At 58.6% G+C, this 13,397-nt stretch overlaps 3 protein-coding genes across 3 annotated transcripts in view; all 3 read right to left on the bottom strand.

The window, feature by feature from the left end:
• The window catches only part of WDR49 (WD repeat domain 49), a 523,215-nt gene that overhangs the window by 343,013 nt on the left and 166,805 nt on the right, over window positions 1-13,397 (bottom strand).
• On the bottom strand, window positions 1,275-5,094 carry LOC139045422 (ral guanine nucleotide dissociation stimulator-like). The gene is made up of 4 exons (XM_070511442.1): window positions 4,577-5,094; window positions 3,444-3,637; window positions 1,844-2,037; window positions 1,275-1,576 (listed from the first exon to the last, which is right to left on the bottom strand). The coding sequence occupies exons 1-4, from the start codon at window positions 4,670-4,672 to the stop codon at window positions 1,413-1,415; spliced, it is 648 nt and encodes a 215-aa protein (XP_070367543.1). The 5' UTR covers window positions 4,673-5,094; the 3' UTR covers window positions 1,275-1,412.
• LOC139045421 (ral guanine nucleotide dissociation stimulator-like) lies at window positions 7,559-11,378 on the bottom strand. The gene is made up of 4 exons (XM_070511441.1): window positions 10,861-11,378; window positions 9,728-9,921; window positions 8,128-8,321; window positions 7,559-7,860 (listed from the first exon to the last, which is right to left on the bottom strand). Exons 1-4 carry the CDS (start codon window positions 10,954-10,956, stop codon window positions 7,697-7,699), a joined length of 648 nt encoding a protein of 215 aa, XP_070367542.1. The 5' UTR covers window positions 10,957-11,378; the 3' UTR covers window positions 7,559-7,696.

The raw sequence follows: 13,397 nt of genomic DNA, 5'->3' as shown, positions 1-13,397 counted from the left end.
CTCACCCCCATGCCATCTCCAGATCTGTAGGCACTTCCACCAACACAGCCTTCTCCAGAGGCCCCTGGGAATGCCTGTGTGCAGCCAGAGCCCCAGCCTTGAGGACGCAGAGCTGGCTTCCTCCCTGGCGCCGCCTTCTTCCTCATCTGGGATTCTGGGCAAGGCATTGAAGTGCTGGGGTCTTCTCCTTCTCCCGTCACTGGCCACCTGGGATCAGGACTTCCTGGTCTAGACCGCCTGCTGTAATCCCCTCCTCTTGAGTGTGGACTGACTTGAGCGATTCCACAGAGGACGGCAAAGCGATGCCGTGTCACTACTGAGATTTGGATGTGGTCAGTGGTCCCTGAGAACGCGCAAGGGGATAGGTGTGACTACTCACAGCCCACTCTGGGGCATCAGGTACCAGGAAGGAACAGCCCCAGGCTCCTTCCCGCACCACACCCTCAAACACCCACACACCCACACCGCCCTCACACACACACACACACACACACACACACACACTCACACACACACACACACACACACACACGCCCCCGCACCGGAGCTCAATGAAGAGCTCTGCAAAGCTGACCACCCCTTGTTCTGGGCAGTTGTTTCTTGGTAGAACGAGGGCATCGTTTCTTATGACTCATCTTTAAGTCATTCTTTTACCAAAGTAACATTAGTTATCTATCTCAAACGTTAAAACTTTGGGGAATATATTTTACTCCACGATACGCTTCTTGTAAACGCCAGTGTTTCATATGCGATGAGAATATTTTTAAAATTTGCCCATTTTGAAAACGTTACCGTGGCCCATCCAGGAAAGCGAAAGATTTGAAAGGGGTCTCCCTGGCCCCGACATTTCCCTCGCTGTTTCCAGCTCTGGTGTCACACCTCCAATGGGTCCCCATCCCCAGGAAGTGAAAAGAGGGAATAGCGGGGCATCCTCTTTGAGACAGAATCTTTGATCTCCGGGGGATTTTTCTTCTTAATGAAAACCGCTATCTCAATTTCAAACATCCGGAGTCGCTCACCTCAGACCAGACCCAGCCAGGCACAGGAGGCCACCTCTGGAAGGCTGGCACTTCCATGCAAACTCCGGAGGAGGGAAACGCATGGAGTCCGACAGAAGGAAACTCAGTGGCTACCGGGGACTTGCGGTGGGAGGAAGGGAGACTGACTGCTTCCCAGGGACAGGGTTTCTCTTGGACAAAAATGGGCGGGTACTAGATGCGGATGACGTTGGTGTGACATTGTGAGTCTGCTTCACGCCACTTCAGCGAACAATTGAAAAGAACCCAAGAACTAAACTTTATTGAACTGACGAGATAAAATACAGGGAAAGGTTAAGTAAAGAAAAGCCGAAAACAAAACTTTAAAACCCACGCCATGGCTAGGGGAAGGCGAGGATTCTCTGGGGCTGCAGCTCAGGAGCTGAGGGTAGTGGCTGGGATGCTGCAAGTGCTTGCTGAAGGTCTTGAGCCGGCTGTGGCTCGGAAGATGCCTGTGCGGCTCTGAGCTGGGCTGGGCACGAGAGGGAGAGATGGTGCCGGATCTTCAGGGGCTTCCGCATCTTTCGGTGGAGCTGCAGCTGGAGATGGAAGAAGAGAAAACGCCACCAACATGACTGCCCGCCCAAGTCATTCCAAAGAAAGGGACCCTCTGCCGCCAATCAAGCAGTCTCAGTCCAAGCACCACGCCCCCGAAAGTCTTCCCAGACTCGAGTCCCTGGCAAGAGTGATCTGAGCCCGCCGCCCCTTGCTCCCAGCCGAACCCCAGCCTCTGGACACTCTGCTCCGGGGGGCGCAGCGCCATCCCCTCTGCACACGCCCACGTCACACACCCGAGTCCTCCTCACCCTCAGTCTTGGCCTCAGTGTGCTCAGGGTGCTCCAGCTGGGAAAGAAGAACGCGGGCGCGGTGCTCCAGCTCCGAGCCGGGCATATTGAGACCAATGTAGGCCAAGAGCAGTTCCAGGCTGGGAACATCTGGGGGCTGGATAAAATCCTCAGGGTACCATCGGAGCCAGGCGCCCAGAATGAAGGAGATGGCCCTGAGGACGGACAGGTGGGCAGCAGAGTCAGAGAAGGGTCCTTTCCTTGCACGCTGGCCTCCCGGGCATCCCTGTGCGGGCCTGGGCTCCTGGGCCTCCCGCTCCTGGCTGTCCAGGGGCCAGTCCTACTTGGCGGCCACCTCCAATCTGGCAGTCTTGGCAGAGGTAGGCCAGGGCACCAAGGAGGGGCTAGGAAAACGCCTTTGGAAGGGGGAGCCCTGTGCCGTGGTGGCGTCACCTCTCCTAGGCCTCAGGGAAGCCTGACACACTGCTTGGAGCATCTCTCTGCCCACTGCCCACTGGAACGTCAGCTGCGTGAGGGCAGCGAGCGGTGCAGTCTCCTCTTTGCATTGCCCTCCCTGGCACACAGGAGGTGCTCCCAGAACATCTGACCAGTGAGGGAACAACGGACATTGTCTCCCGCCCATGCTTCCCAGGGCCCTCCTCTTGCCTCCAACTTTCCCTCCTGGGCCTACGTGCTGCCTGATTCACCAGGTGTCCCATGAGGGTCATGCTCCCCTGCCCCGTATCTCGACCAGCGAGGGGCTTATGTGGCCCCGGAGCACTCCCTGAGCCCCCTGAGCAGGAGCTGAGCACCCGCTGGGGAGGTTCTAGCAGATGAGTGAGCGGGACGCTGCAGGCAACTGCCCTCCAAGTGTGGACGCTGGGCGCCCTCCTAGGGATTCCAAAGCCCACTCACTTTTTGAGTTGGTCTAGGGGTCCGCCGTCCTCATCGCCATAGGCAAGGACACAACCGTATCTAGAAGACACAGGAGGACGTCGCATGCACTGGACTGTGGATCAGGCCTGCGTGAGAAGCCTAGCGGCGCTGGCTGACTCCCAAGGAGAATGGAGCCCTGGAGGGCATGGCTGTCGCCTGCTCTGTGCACGGGATTCTGGTCAGTGCCTAGAAAACTTTCTGCACCTAGTGGGGCCCTCTGTGTGTGCGTGATGAAGGAAGGAGCTCCAACCGGCCCCTCCCTCCTGCTTGAGTGGGTCGGGGGCCTCGGCTCAGCCCAGGGATCGCTGCTCTGGCTTCACCCAGGTCAGAGACCTAGAAGAGCTCTCCCATCTCCTTTTCCAAAGGGAAGACAACAGCTCAGTGAAGGCCACGGGCACGCTGAGGGACGAGGCGGAGGCTTCGCCATAGGCAAGAGGAATATCCTCAATGAGCACAACCACAGCCCCTCCGCTCCAGTCGACCCTCCCAGAGGGTTAGGCTTCTCGAGAAGCCTTTGCAGGCAGCACCTGCTTGAGTGCCTACAATCTCCCCTGGAGGCTGATCCTCTCTTCAGCCCGCCTTGCAAGGAGCAAACCGAGGCTCGGGGAGGTGCCGTGACATCCCCAGCCTCACAGCTAGTAGGTGGCTGAATGCCCACAGTGCTGCGGAGGGGCACGGCACTCACCTTTGAAACAGCAGCTCCAGCACCTGTCGTGTGGTGGCAAAACCTCTATAAGTGCACAGGAAGCTGTGGACGTAGGCGGTGTCGCCCTCCAGGAAGGCGGGCACCAGGTGCTCCACTCGCTTCTGCCGCGTTCCAGCCTGGACGGTCCACACCAGGCGGGACGCTTTGCTCTTCGCTCGGGATGGATTTTCAGCCTGGGGTCAGACAGAGGGGCCGCTTGCCATCAGAGGCCGCACCGCGGGCCCCAGGAGTGCCGGGGACTGGAGGTCGGACCGAATGCCCAAGCCCGCGGTGACTTGTGGCCAGAAGTGGGCATCATTGCCCAGGGCAGGGAAGAATTCTCGGGATTCCAAGTAGGATGTGAGGTGCAGAAGGATTAAACCTCTTGGTCTCCTAGGTCTTTGGTGCTGGCAGAGGAGTGACAGCCCTTCCCTGGATGAAGAGCATCAACCCTGGGGTGGCTGACCAACTGCCCATTCTAGACAGGAGAACACAGAGGCTTTTCGTGGGCTGGGAGGGATGAGGACGGGAGGACAGGCAGGGTGATCAGGGCGGTGCTGTGGAAATGGCAACAGAAGGTGCGGGTTCAGTGAAGGGCTGAGTCACTGGGCTAATGGGTCTCCCTTCTGGAAAGTTGGGCGGCCTGCTGAGGCCCGATGCCCTGACCTCGAGAGGCCACGTGGACGTGTTCCTCTGGACGGCAAAGGCAGAGGACCAGAAAGAACACTGTGAGCCCCATGTCCTTTTGGGCAAAAAGCATGCCTATCCATCAGGATGCTGCGTCCGACTGGGAGAAGGTGGGGAAGGATTGCCAGGCCACATGGACACGTGAGGATGGGAGTTCAAACAGGAAAATCTCTACAGAACGCAAAAGGACTCTTGAACGCCCGTGAGCTGATGGGCTAGAAATGTCTCTGCTCTGCTGCACCTCTGTGGACAGGGCCGTCTCCTCTGGCCAAGACGGGGGCTGGGCCCGCAGGGGAAGGTCGGGGGAAGAGATGGGGATTCAGATTCCTTGGGGAGCAGGGCTCCAGGCAGGAGCCCCGGGGCTGTCTCAGGGCCTTCGAAGACCTGGGGTCCTCAGTGCTGTCTTGGGGCCCTGGGGCTTGGGTCTCCCCAGCACCCGCACTCACCCTGAGCCGGCCCTGGCCTCGCTTGGCAGCGTGGGGCACCTTCCCTTCCTGCAGGGTGGTGGAGTCGAGGGCGTCGTTGCTCAGCTGCTGGCCCATCTCCTGAGTGACGCTCTGGAAAGACAGTGCCCGGCAGCCAGGCGGCAAGCCTCAGAGACCCGACTGGCTGTCTTGGCTGGCTCTCACACCTCTGTGACTCTCTCCACTCTGGACACACATACCCCGCCCCACGGTCCACACAGACCTCCAGCGAGGAGGGAAACACACGGCAGCCTGAGGGCCTGGAATGAGGAGGCAGCTTAGGGGTCCCCTTTCAGTCCCGCCAGCCCTGTCCTGGCTTGGGAACGTGACGGGAAAAGCAGGTTACTGCCAGCCCACCAACCTTCTGCGGCCAAGGGCAGATCCTGCCCACATGTCCCTCTGGCCCCCACACTCACGAGGAGACGGGATGAGGGCTGCCCTGGGAGGGCTCGGGGAGCTGGTCTGGCCTCGATTGGGCTGCTCTAGGCTTCCTCATGTTACCTGAGAGGACCTCCTGCCAAAGGTCCAGCGGTGGGGGGCGTGGGAGCTGAGCCAGCGTCCACAACGTCTCAAAAGGTTCTCCCTCCGGGCTTTCTGGGAACCAGAGCCCTGGTCAGGCGGGAGAAAGCAGGAGAACATGGTTCTCTATCAAGAGTCTCCAGCCAAGTGAGCTGGCTTTGCGCACGTGGCTGCCTAGTTGCGGGGGTTCCAAGTCTGTTGGGGTCTGTTGTCAAGGAAGTGACCTCATTTCCTGCAGTGCCCTTACCTGAGTGCCCCCCTCAGATACCACCCATGCAAACAGTCCTCTGGCCATGGCCTTGCTCACCCCCCTTCTCCATGCGACGTCGTACGCGTACCCAGGAACACCAACACACCCGTCTCACAGGCTCCCTAGAGGGTCTGGGTGCGGCCGAGGTCCCAGCTTTGAGACTGACGCAGAAACAAGTCCTCTTCCTTACCTCTTCTGGATCCTGCATAAGCCGTTGTGTCTCTCAGGGCCTGTCGGCCTCCTGTCTGCACACTGGGGAGGACTGGAGCGTGGACTTGCTAGACATGTCCTCTGGCGTGTGTCCTACCTTAGAGGACAATACCTCTCAAACTGGAGGCATGTGTCACCTGCAGGCAATGCCTCCCACCTCGTGTTTCTTCCTCTTGCCACTTGCCCTGTGTCTGCTTCTCTTCGGATCCCACCCTAGAGTCCATCCTTGCATCCAAGGTCAATGTGTGTGTGTGTGTGTGTGTGTGTGCATGCGCGTGTGTGCGTGTGTGTGTGTGTTTGTGTGCGTCCGCGTGTTGTGTGTTCAGGTTGTGGAGGCCAAGAAGAAAACAGCTCCCACAAAAGGGAGGGATTGGCAAGAGCTTCTCAAGATCTCATGGTTCCTAGTTTCAGAAGCCAAGCCTCCGCGTGGGGTCCCAGTCTTGCCCTAGAAGGTCAGAACACACACTTACCCACGGGACTCACCCTGTCGAGGGCCATTCCATACCCCTCTAGGGGCCTCAGTTTCCCAATGTTCCAGTGAGAGATTCAATTCAGGACTGCATAGGCCTGAGCTCAGCAGAAAAGTGGCCGCCACTGCCTCCACCGTGGGTGTGATGTGGGCAGGGCTACAATCAAGGGTGCCCCGGACCTGGGCTCCTCCTCAAACAAGAACTGACCAAATGCCCGTGTACACTGCCGAATACTCCCCCTCACCCCCATGCCATCTCCAGATCTGTAGGCACTTCCACCAACACAGCCTTCTCCAGAGGCCCCTGGGAATGCCTGTGTGCAGCCAGAGCCCCAGCCTTGAGGACACAGAGCTGGCTTCCTCCCTGGCGCCGCCTTCTTCCTCATCTGGGATTCTGGGCAAGGCATTGAAGTGCTGGGGTCTTCTCCTTCTCCCGTCACTGGCCACCTGGGATCAGGACTTCCTGGTCTAGACCGCCTGCTGTAATCCCCTCCTCTTGAGTGTGGACTGACTTGAGCGATTCCACAGAGGACGGCAAAGCGATGCCGTGTCACTACTGAGATTTGGATGTGGTCAGTGGTCCCTGAGAACGCGCAAGGGGATAGGTGTGACTACTCACAGCCCACTCTGGGGCATCAGGTACCAGGAAGGAACAGCCCCAGGCTCCTTCCCGCACCACACCCTCAAACACCCACACACCCACACCGCCCTCACACACACACACACACACACACACACACACACTCACACACACACACACACACACACACACACGCCCCCGCACCGGAGCTCAATGAAGAGCTCTGCAAAGCTGACCACCCCTTGTTCTGGGCAGTTGTTTCTTGGTAGAACGAGGGCATCGTTTCTTATGACTCATCTTTAAGTCATTCTTTTACCAAAGTAACATTAGTTATCTATCTCAAACGTTAAAACTTTGGGGAATATATTTTACTCCACGATACGCTTCTTGTAAACGCCAGTGTTTCATATGCGATGAGAATATTTTTAAAATTTGCCCATTTTGAAAACGTTACCGTGGCCCATCCAGGAAAGCGAAAGATTTGAAAGGGGTCTCCCTGGCCCCGACATTTCCCTCGCTGTTTCCAGCTCTGGTGTCACACCTCCAATGGGTCCCCATCCCCAGGAAGTGAAAAGAGGGAATAGCGGGGCATCCTCTTTGAGACAGAATCTTTGATCTCCGGGGGATTTTTCTTCTTAATGAAAACCGCTATCTCAATTTCAAACATCCGGAGTCGCTCACCTCAGACCAGACCCAGCCAGGCACAGGAGGCCACCTCTGGAAGGCTGGCACTTCCATGCAAACTCCGGAGGAGGGAAACGCACGGAGTCCGACAGAAGGAAACTCAGTGGCTACCGGGGACTTGCGGTGGGAGGAAGGGAGACTGACTGCTTCCCAGGGACAGGGTTTCTCTTGGACAAAAATGGGCGGGTACTAGATGCGGATGACGTTGGTGTGACATTGTGAGTCTGCTTCACGCCACTTCAGCGAACAATTGAAAAGAACCCAAGAACTAAACTTTATTGAACTGACGAGATAAAATACAGGGAAAGGTTAAGTAAAGAAAAGCCGAAAACAAAACTTTAAAACCCACGCCATGGCTAGGGGAAGGCGAGGATTCTCTGGGGCTGCAGCTCAGGAGCTGAGGGTAGTGGCTGGGATGCTGCAAGTGCTTGCTGAAGGTCTTGAGCCGGCTGTGGCTCGGAAGATGCCTGTGCGGCTCTGAGCTGGGCTGGGCACGAGAGGGAGAGATGGTGCCGGATCTTCAGGGGCTTCCGCATCTTTCGGTGGAGCTGCAGCTGGAGATGGAAGAAGAGAAAACGCCACCAACATGACTGCCCGCCCAAGTCATTCCAAAGAAAGGGACCCTCTGCCGCCAATCAAGCAGTCTCAGTCCAAGCACCACGCCCCCGAAAGTCTTCCCAGACTCGAGTCCCTGGCAAGAGTGATCTGAGCCCGCCGCCCCTTGCTCCCAGCCGAACCCCAGCCTCTGGACACTCTGCTCCGGGGGGCGCAGCGCCATCCCCTCTGCACACGCCCACGTCACACACCCGAGTCCTCCTCACCCTCAGTCTTGGCCTCAGTGTGCTCAGGGTGCTCCAGCTGGGAAAGAAGAACGCGGGCGCGGTGCTCCAGCTCCGAGCCGGGCATATTGAGACCAATGTAGGCCAAGAGCAGTTCCAGGCTGGGAACATCTGGGGGCTGGATAAAATCCTCAGGGTACCATCGGAGCCAGGCGCCCAGAATGAAGGAGATGGCCCTGAGGACGGACAGGTGGGCAGCAGAGTCAGAGAAGGGTCCTTTCCTTGCACGCTGGCCTCCCGGGCATCCCTGTGCGGGCCTGGGCTCCTGGGCCTCCCGCTCCTGGCTGTCCAGGGGCCAGTCCTACTTGGCGGCCACCTCCAATCTGGCAGTCTTGGCAGAGGTAGGCCAGGGCACCAAGGAGGGGCTAGGAAAACGCCTTTGGAAGGGGGAGCCCTGTGCCGTGGTGGCGTCACCTCTCCTAGGCCTCAGGGAAGCCTGACACACTGCTTGGAGCATCTCTCTGCCCACTGCCCACTGGAACGTCAGCTGCGTGAGGGCAGCGAGCGGTGCAGTCTCCTCTTTGCATTGCCCTCCCTGGCACACAGGAGGTGCTCCCAGAACATCTGACCAGTGAGGGAACAACGGACATTGTCTCCCGCCCATGCTTCCCAGGGCCCTCCTCTTGCCTCCAACTTTCCCTCCTGGGCCTACGTGCTGCCTGATTCACCAGGTGTCCCATGAGGGTCATGCTCCCCTGCCCCGTATCTCGACCAGCGAGGGGCTTATGTGGCCCCGGAGCACTCCCTGAGCCCCCTGAGCAGGAGCTGAGCACCCGCTGGGGAGGTTCTAGCAGATGAGTGAGCGGGACGCTGCAGGCAACTGCCCTCCAAGTGTGGACGCTGGGCGCCCTCCTAGGGATTCCAAAGCCCACTCACTTTTTGAGTTGGTCTAGGGGTCCGCCGTCCTCATCGCCATAGGCAAGGACACAACCGTATCTAGAAGACACAGGAGGACGTCGCATGCACTGGACTGTGGATCAGGCCTGCGTGAGAAGCCTAGCGGCGCTGGCTGACTCCCAAGGAGAATGGAGCCCTGGAGGGCATGGCTGTCGCCTGCTCTGTGCACGGGATTCTGGTCAGTGCCTAGAAAACTTTCTGCACCTAGTGGGGCCCTCTGTGTGTGCGTGATGAAGGAAGGAGCTCCAACCGGCCCCTCCCTCCTGCTTGAGTGGGTCGGGGGCCTCGGCTCAGCCCAGGGATCGCTGCTCTGGCTTCACCCAGGTCAGAGACCTAGAAGAGCTCTCCCATCTCCTTTTCCAAAGGGAAGACAACAGCTCAGTGAAGGCCACGGGCACGCTGAGGGACGAGGCGGAGGCTTCGCCATAGGCAAGAGGAATATCCTCAATGAGCACAACCACAGCCCCTCCGCTCCAGTCGACCCTCCCAGAGGGTTAGGCTTCTCGAGAAGCCTTTGCAGGCAGCACCTGCTTGAGTGCCTACAATCTCCCCTGGAGGCTGATCCTCTCTTCAGCCCGCCTTGCAAGGAGCAAACCGAGGCTCGGGGAGGTGCCGTGACATCCCCAGCCTCACAGCTAGTAGGTGGCTGAATGCCCACAGTGCTGCGGAGGGGCACGGCACTCACCTTTGAAACAGCAGCTCCAGCACCTGTCGTGTGGTGGCAAAACCTCTATAAGTGCACAGGAAGCTGTGGACGTAGGCGGTGTCGCCCTCCAGGAAGGCGGGCACCAGGTGCTCCACTCGCTTCTGCCGCGTTCCAGCCTGGACGGTCCACACCAGGCGGGACGCTTTGCTCTTCGCTCGGGATGGATTTTCAGCCTGGGGTCAGACAGAGGGGCCGCTTGCCATCAGAGGCCGCACCGCGGGCCCCAGGAGTGCCGGGGACTGGAGGTCGGACCGAATGCCCAAGCCCGCGGTGACTTGTGGCCAGAAGTGGGCATCATTGCCCAGGGCAGGGAAGAATTCTCGGGATTCCAAGTAGGATGTGAGGTGCAGAAGGATTAAACCTCTTGGTCTCCTAGGTCTTTGGTGCTGGCAGAGGAGTGACAGCCCTTCCCTGGATGAAGAGCATCAACCCTGGGGTGGCTGACCAACTGCCCATTCTAGACAGGAGAACACAGAGGCTTTTCGTGGGCTGGGAGGGATGAGGACGGGAGGACAGGCAGGGTGATCAGGGCGGTGCTGTGGAAATGGCAACAGAAGGTGCGGGTTCAGTGAAGGGCTGAGTCACTGGGCTAATGGGTCTCCCTTCTGGAAAGTTGGGCGGCCTGCTGAGGCCCGATGCCCTGACCTCGAGAGGCCACGTGGACGTGTTCCTCTGGACGGCAAAGGCAGAGGACCAGAAAGAACACTGTGAGCCCCATGTCCTTTTGGGCAAAAAGCATGCCTATCCATCAGGATGCTGCGTCCGACTGGGAGAAGGTGGGGAAGGATTGCCAGGCCACATGGACACGTGAGGATGGGAGTTCAAACAGGAAAATCTCTACAGAACGCAAAAGGACTCTTGAACGCCCGTGAGCTGATGGGCTAGAAATGTCTCTGCTCTGCTGCACCTCTGTGGACAGGGCCGTCTCCTCTGGCCAAGACGGGGGCTGGGCCCGCAGGGGAAGGTCGGGGGAAGAGATGGGGATTCAGATTCCTTGGGGAGCAGGGCTCCAGGCAGGAGCCCCGGGGCTGTCTCAGGGCCTTCGAAGACCTGGGGTCCTCAGTGCTGTCTTGGGGCCCTGGGGCTTGGGTCTCCCCAGCACCCGCACTCACCCTGAGCCGGCCCTGGCCTCGCTTGGCAGCGTGGGGCACCTTCCCTTCCTGCAGGGTGGTGGAGTCGAGGGCGTCGTTGCTCAGCTGCTGGCCCATCTCCTGAGTGACGCTCTGGAAAGACAGTGCCCGGCAGCCAGGCGGCAAGCCTCAGAGACCCGACTGGCTGTCTTGGCTGGCTCTCACACCTCTGTGACTCTCTCCACTCTGGACACACATACCCCGCCCCACGGTCCACACAGACCTCCAGCGAGGAGGGAAACACACGGCAGCCTGAGGGCCTGGAATGAGGAGGCAGCTTAGGGGTCCCCTTTCAGTCCCGCCAGCCCTGTCCTGGCTTGGGAACGTGACGGGAAAAGCAGGTTACTGCCAGCCCACCAACCTTCTGCGGCCAAGGGCAGATCCTGCCCACATGTCCCTCTGGCCCCCACACTCACGAGGAGACGGGATGAGGGCTGCCCTGGGAGGGCTCGGGGAGCTGGTCTGGCCTCGATTGGGCTGCTCTAGGCTTCCTCATGTTACCTGAGAGGACCTCCTGCCAAAGGTCCAGCGGTGGGGGGCGTGGGAGCTGAGCCAGCGTCCACAACGTCTCAAAAGGTTCTCCCTCCGGGCTTTCTGGGAACCAGAGCCCTGGTCAGGCGGGAGAAAGCAGGAGAACATGGTTCTCTATCAAGAGTCTCCAGCCAAGTGAGCTGGCTTTGCGCACGTGGCTGCCTAGTTGCGGGGGTTCCAAGTCTGTTGGGGTCTGTTGTCAAGGAAGTGACCTCATTTCCTGCAGTGCCCTTACCTGAGTGCCCCCCTCAGATACCACCCATGCAAACAGTCCTCTGGCCATGGCCTTGCTCACCCCCCTTCTCCATGCGACGTCGTACGCGTACCCAGGAACACCAACACACCCGTCTCACAGGCTCCCTAGAGGGTCTGGGTGCGGCCGAGGTCCCAGCTTTGAGACTGACGCAGAAACAAGTCCTCTTCCTTACCTCTTCTGGATCCTGCATAAGCCGTTGTGTCTCTCAGGGCCTGTCGGCCTCCTGTCTGCACACTGGGGAGGACTGGAGCGTGGACTTGCTAGACATGTCCTCTGGCGTGTGTCCTACCTTAGAGGACAATACCTCTCAAACTGGAGGCATGTGTCACCTGCAGGCAATGCCTCCCACCTCGTGTTTCTTCCTCTTGCCACTTGCCCTGTGTCTGCTTCTCTTCGGATCCCACCCTAGAGTCCATCCTTGCATCCAAGGTCAATGTGTGTGTGTGTGTGTGTGTGTGCATGCGCGTGTGTGCGTGTGTGTGTGTGTTTGTGTGCGTCCGCGTGTTGTGTGCTCAGGTTGTGGAGGCCAAGAAGAAAACAGCTCCCACAAAAGGGAGGGATTGGCAAGAGCTTCTCAAGATCTCATGGTTCCTAGTTTCAGAAGCCAAGCCTCCGCGTGGGGTCCCAGTCTTGCCCTAGAAGGTCAGAACACACACTTACCCACGGGACTCACCCTGTCGAGGGCCATTCCATACCCCTCTAGGGGCCTCAGTTTCCCAATGTTCCAGTGAGAGATTCAATTCAGGACTGCATAGGCCTGAGCTCAGCAGAAAAGTGGCCGCCACTGCCTCCACCGTGGGTGTGATGTGGGCAGGGCTACAATCAAGGGTGCCCCGGACCTGGGCTCCTCCTCAAACAAGAACTGACCAAATGCCCGTGTACACTGCCGAATACTCCCCCTCACCCCCATGCCATCTCCAGATCTGTAGGCACTTCCACCAACACAGCCTTCTCCAGAGGCCCCTGGGAATGCCTGTGTGCAGCCAGAGCCCCAGCCTTGAGGACGCAGAGCTGGCTTCCTCCCTGGCGCCGCCTTCTTCCTCATCTGGGATTCTGGGCAAGGCATTGAAGTGCTGGGGTCTTCTCCTTCTCCCGTCACTGGCCACCTGGGATCAGGACTTCCTGGTCTAGACCGCCTGCTGTAATCCCCTCCTCTTGAGTGTGGACTGACTTGAGCGATTCCACAGAGGACGGCAAAGCGATGCCGTGTCACTACTGAGATTTGGATGTGGTCAGTGGTCCCTGAGAACGCGCAAGGGGATAGGTGTGACTACTCACAGCCCACTCTGGGGCATCAGGTACCAGGAAGGAACAGCCCCAGGCTCCTTCCCGCACCACACCCTCACACACCCACACACCCACACCGCCCTCACACACACACACACACACACTCACACACACACACACACACACACACACGCCCCCGCACCGGAGCTCAATGAAGAGCTCTGCAAAGCTGGCCACCCCTTGTTCTGGGCAGTTGTTTCTTGGTAGAACGAGGGCATCGTTTCTTATGACTCATCTTTAAGTCATTCTTTTACCAAAGTAACATTAGTTATCTATCTCAAACGTTAAAACTTTGGGGAATATATTTTACTCCACGATACGCTTCTTGTAAACGCCAGTGTTTCATACGTGATGAGAATATTTTTAAAATTTGCCCATTTTGAAAACATTACCGTGGCCCATCCAGGGAAGCGAAAGATTTGAAAGGGGTCTCCCTGGCCCCGAC

Source organism: Equus asinus, chromosome 5, assembly GCF_041296235.1.
Source record: "Equus asinus isolate D_3611 breed Donkey chromosome 5, EquAss-T2T_v2, whole genome shotgun sequence".
Classification (NCBI taxonomy): Eukaryota; Metazoa; Chordata; class Mammalia; order Perissodactyla; family Equidae; genus Equus; species Equus asinus.
This window is presented reverse-complemented; position numbering and strand designations above follow the sequence as displayed.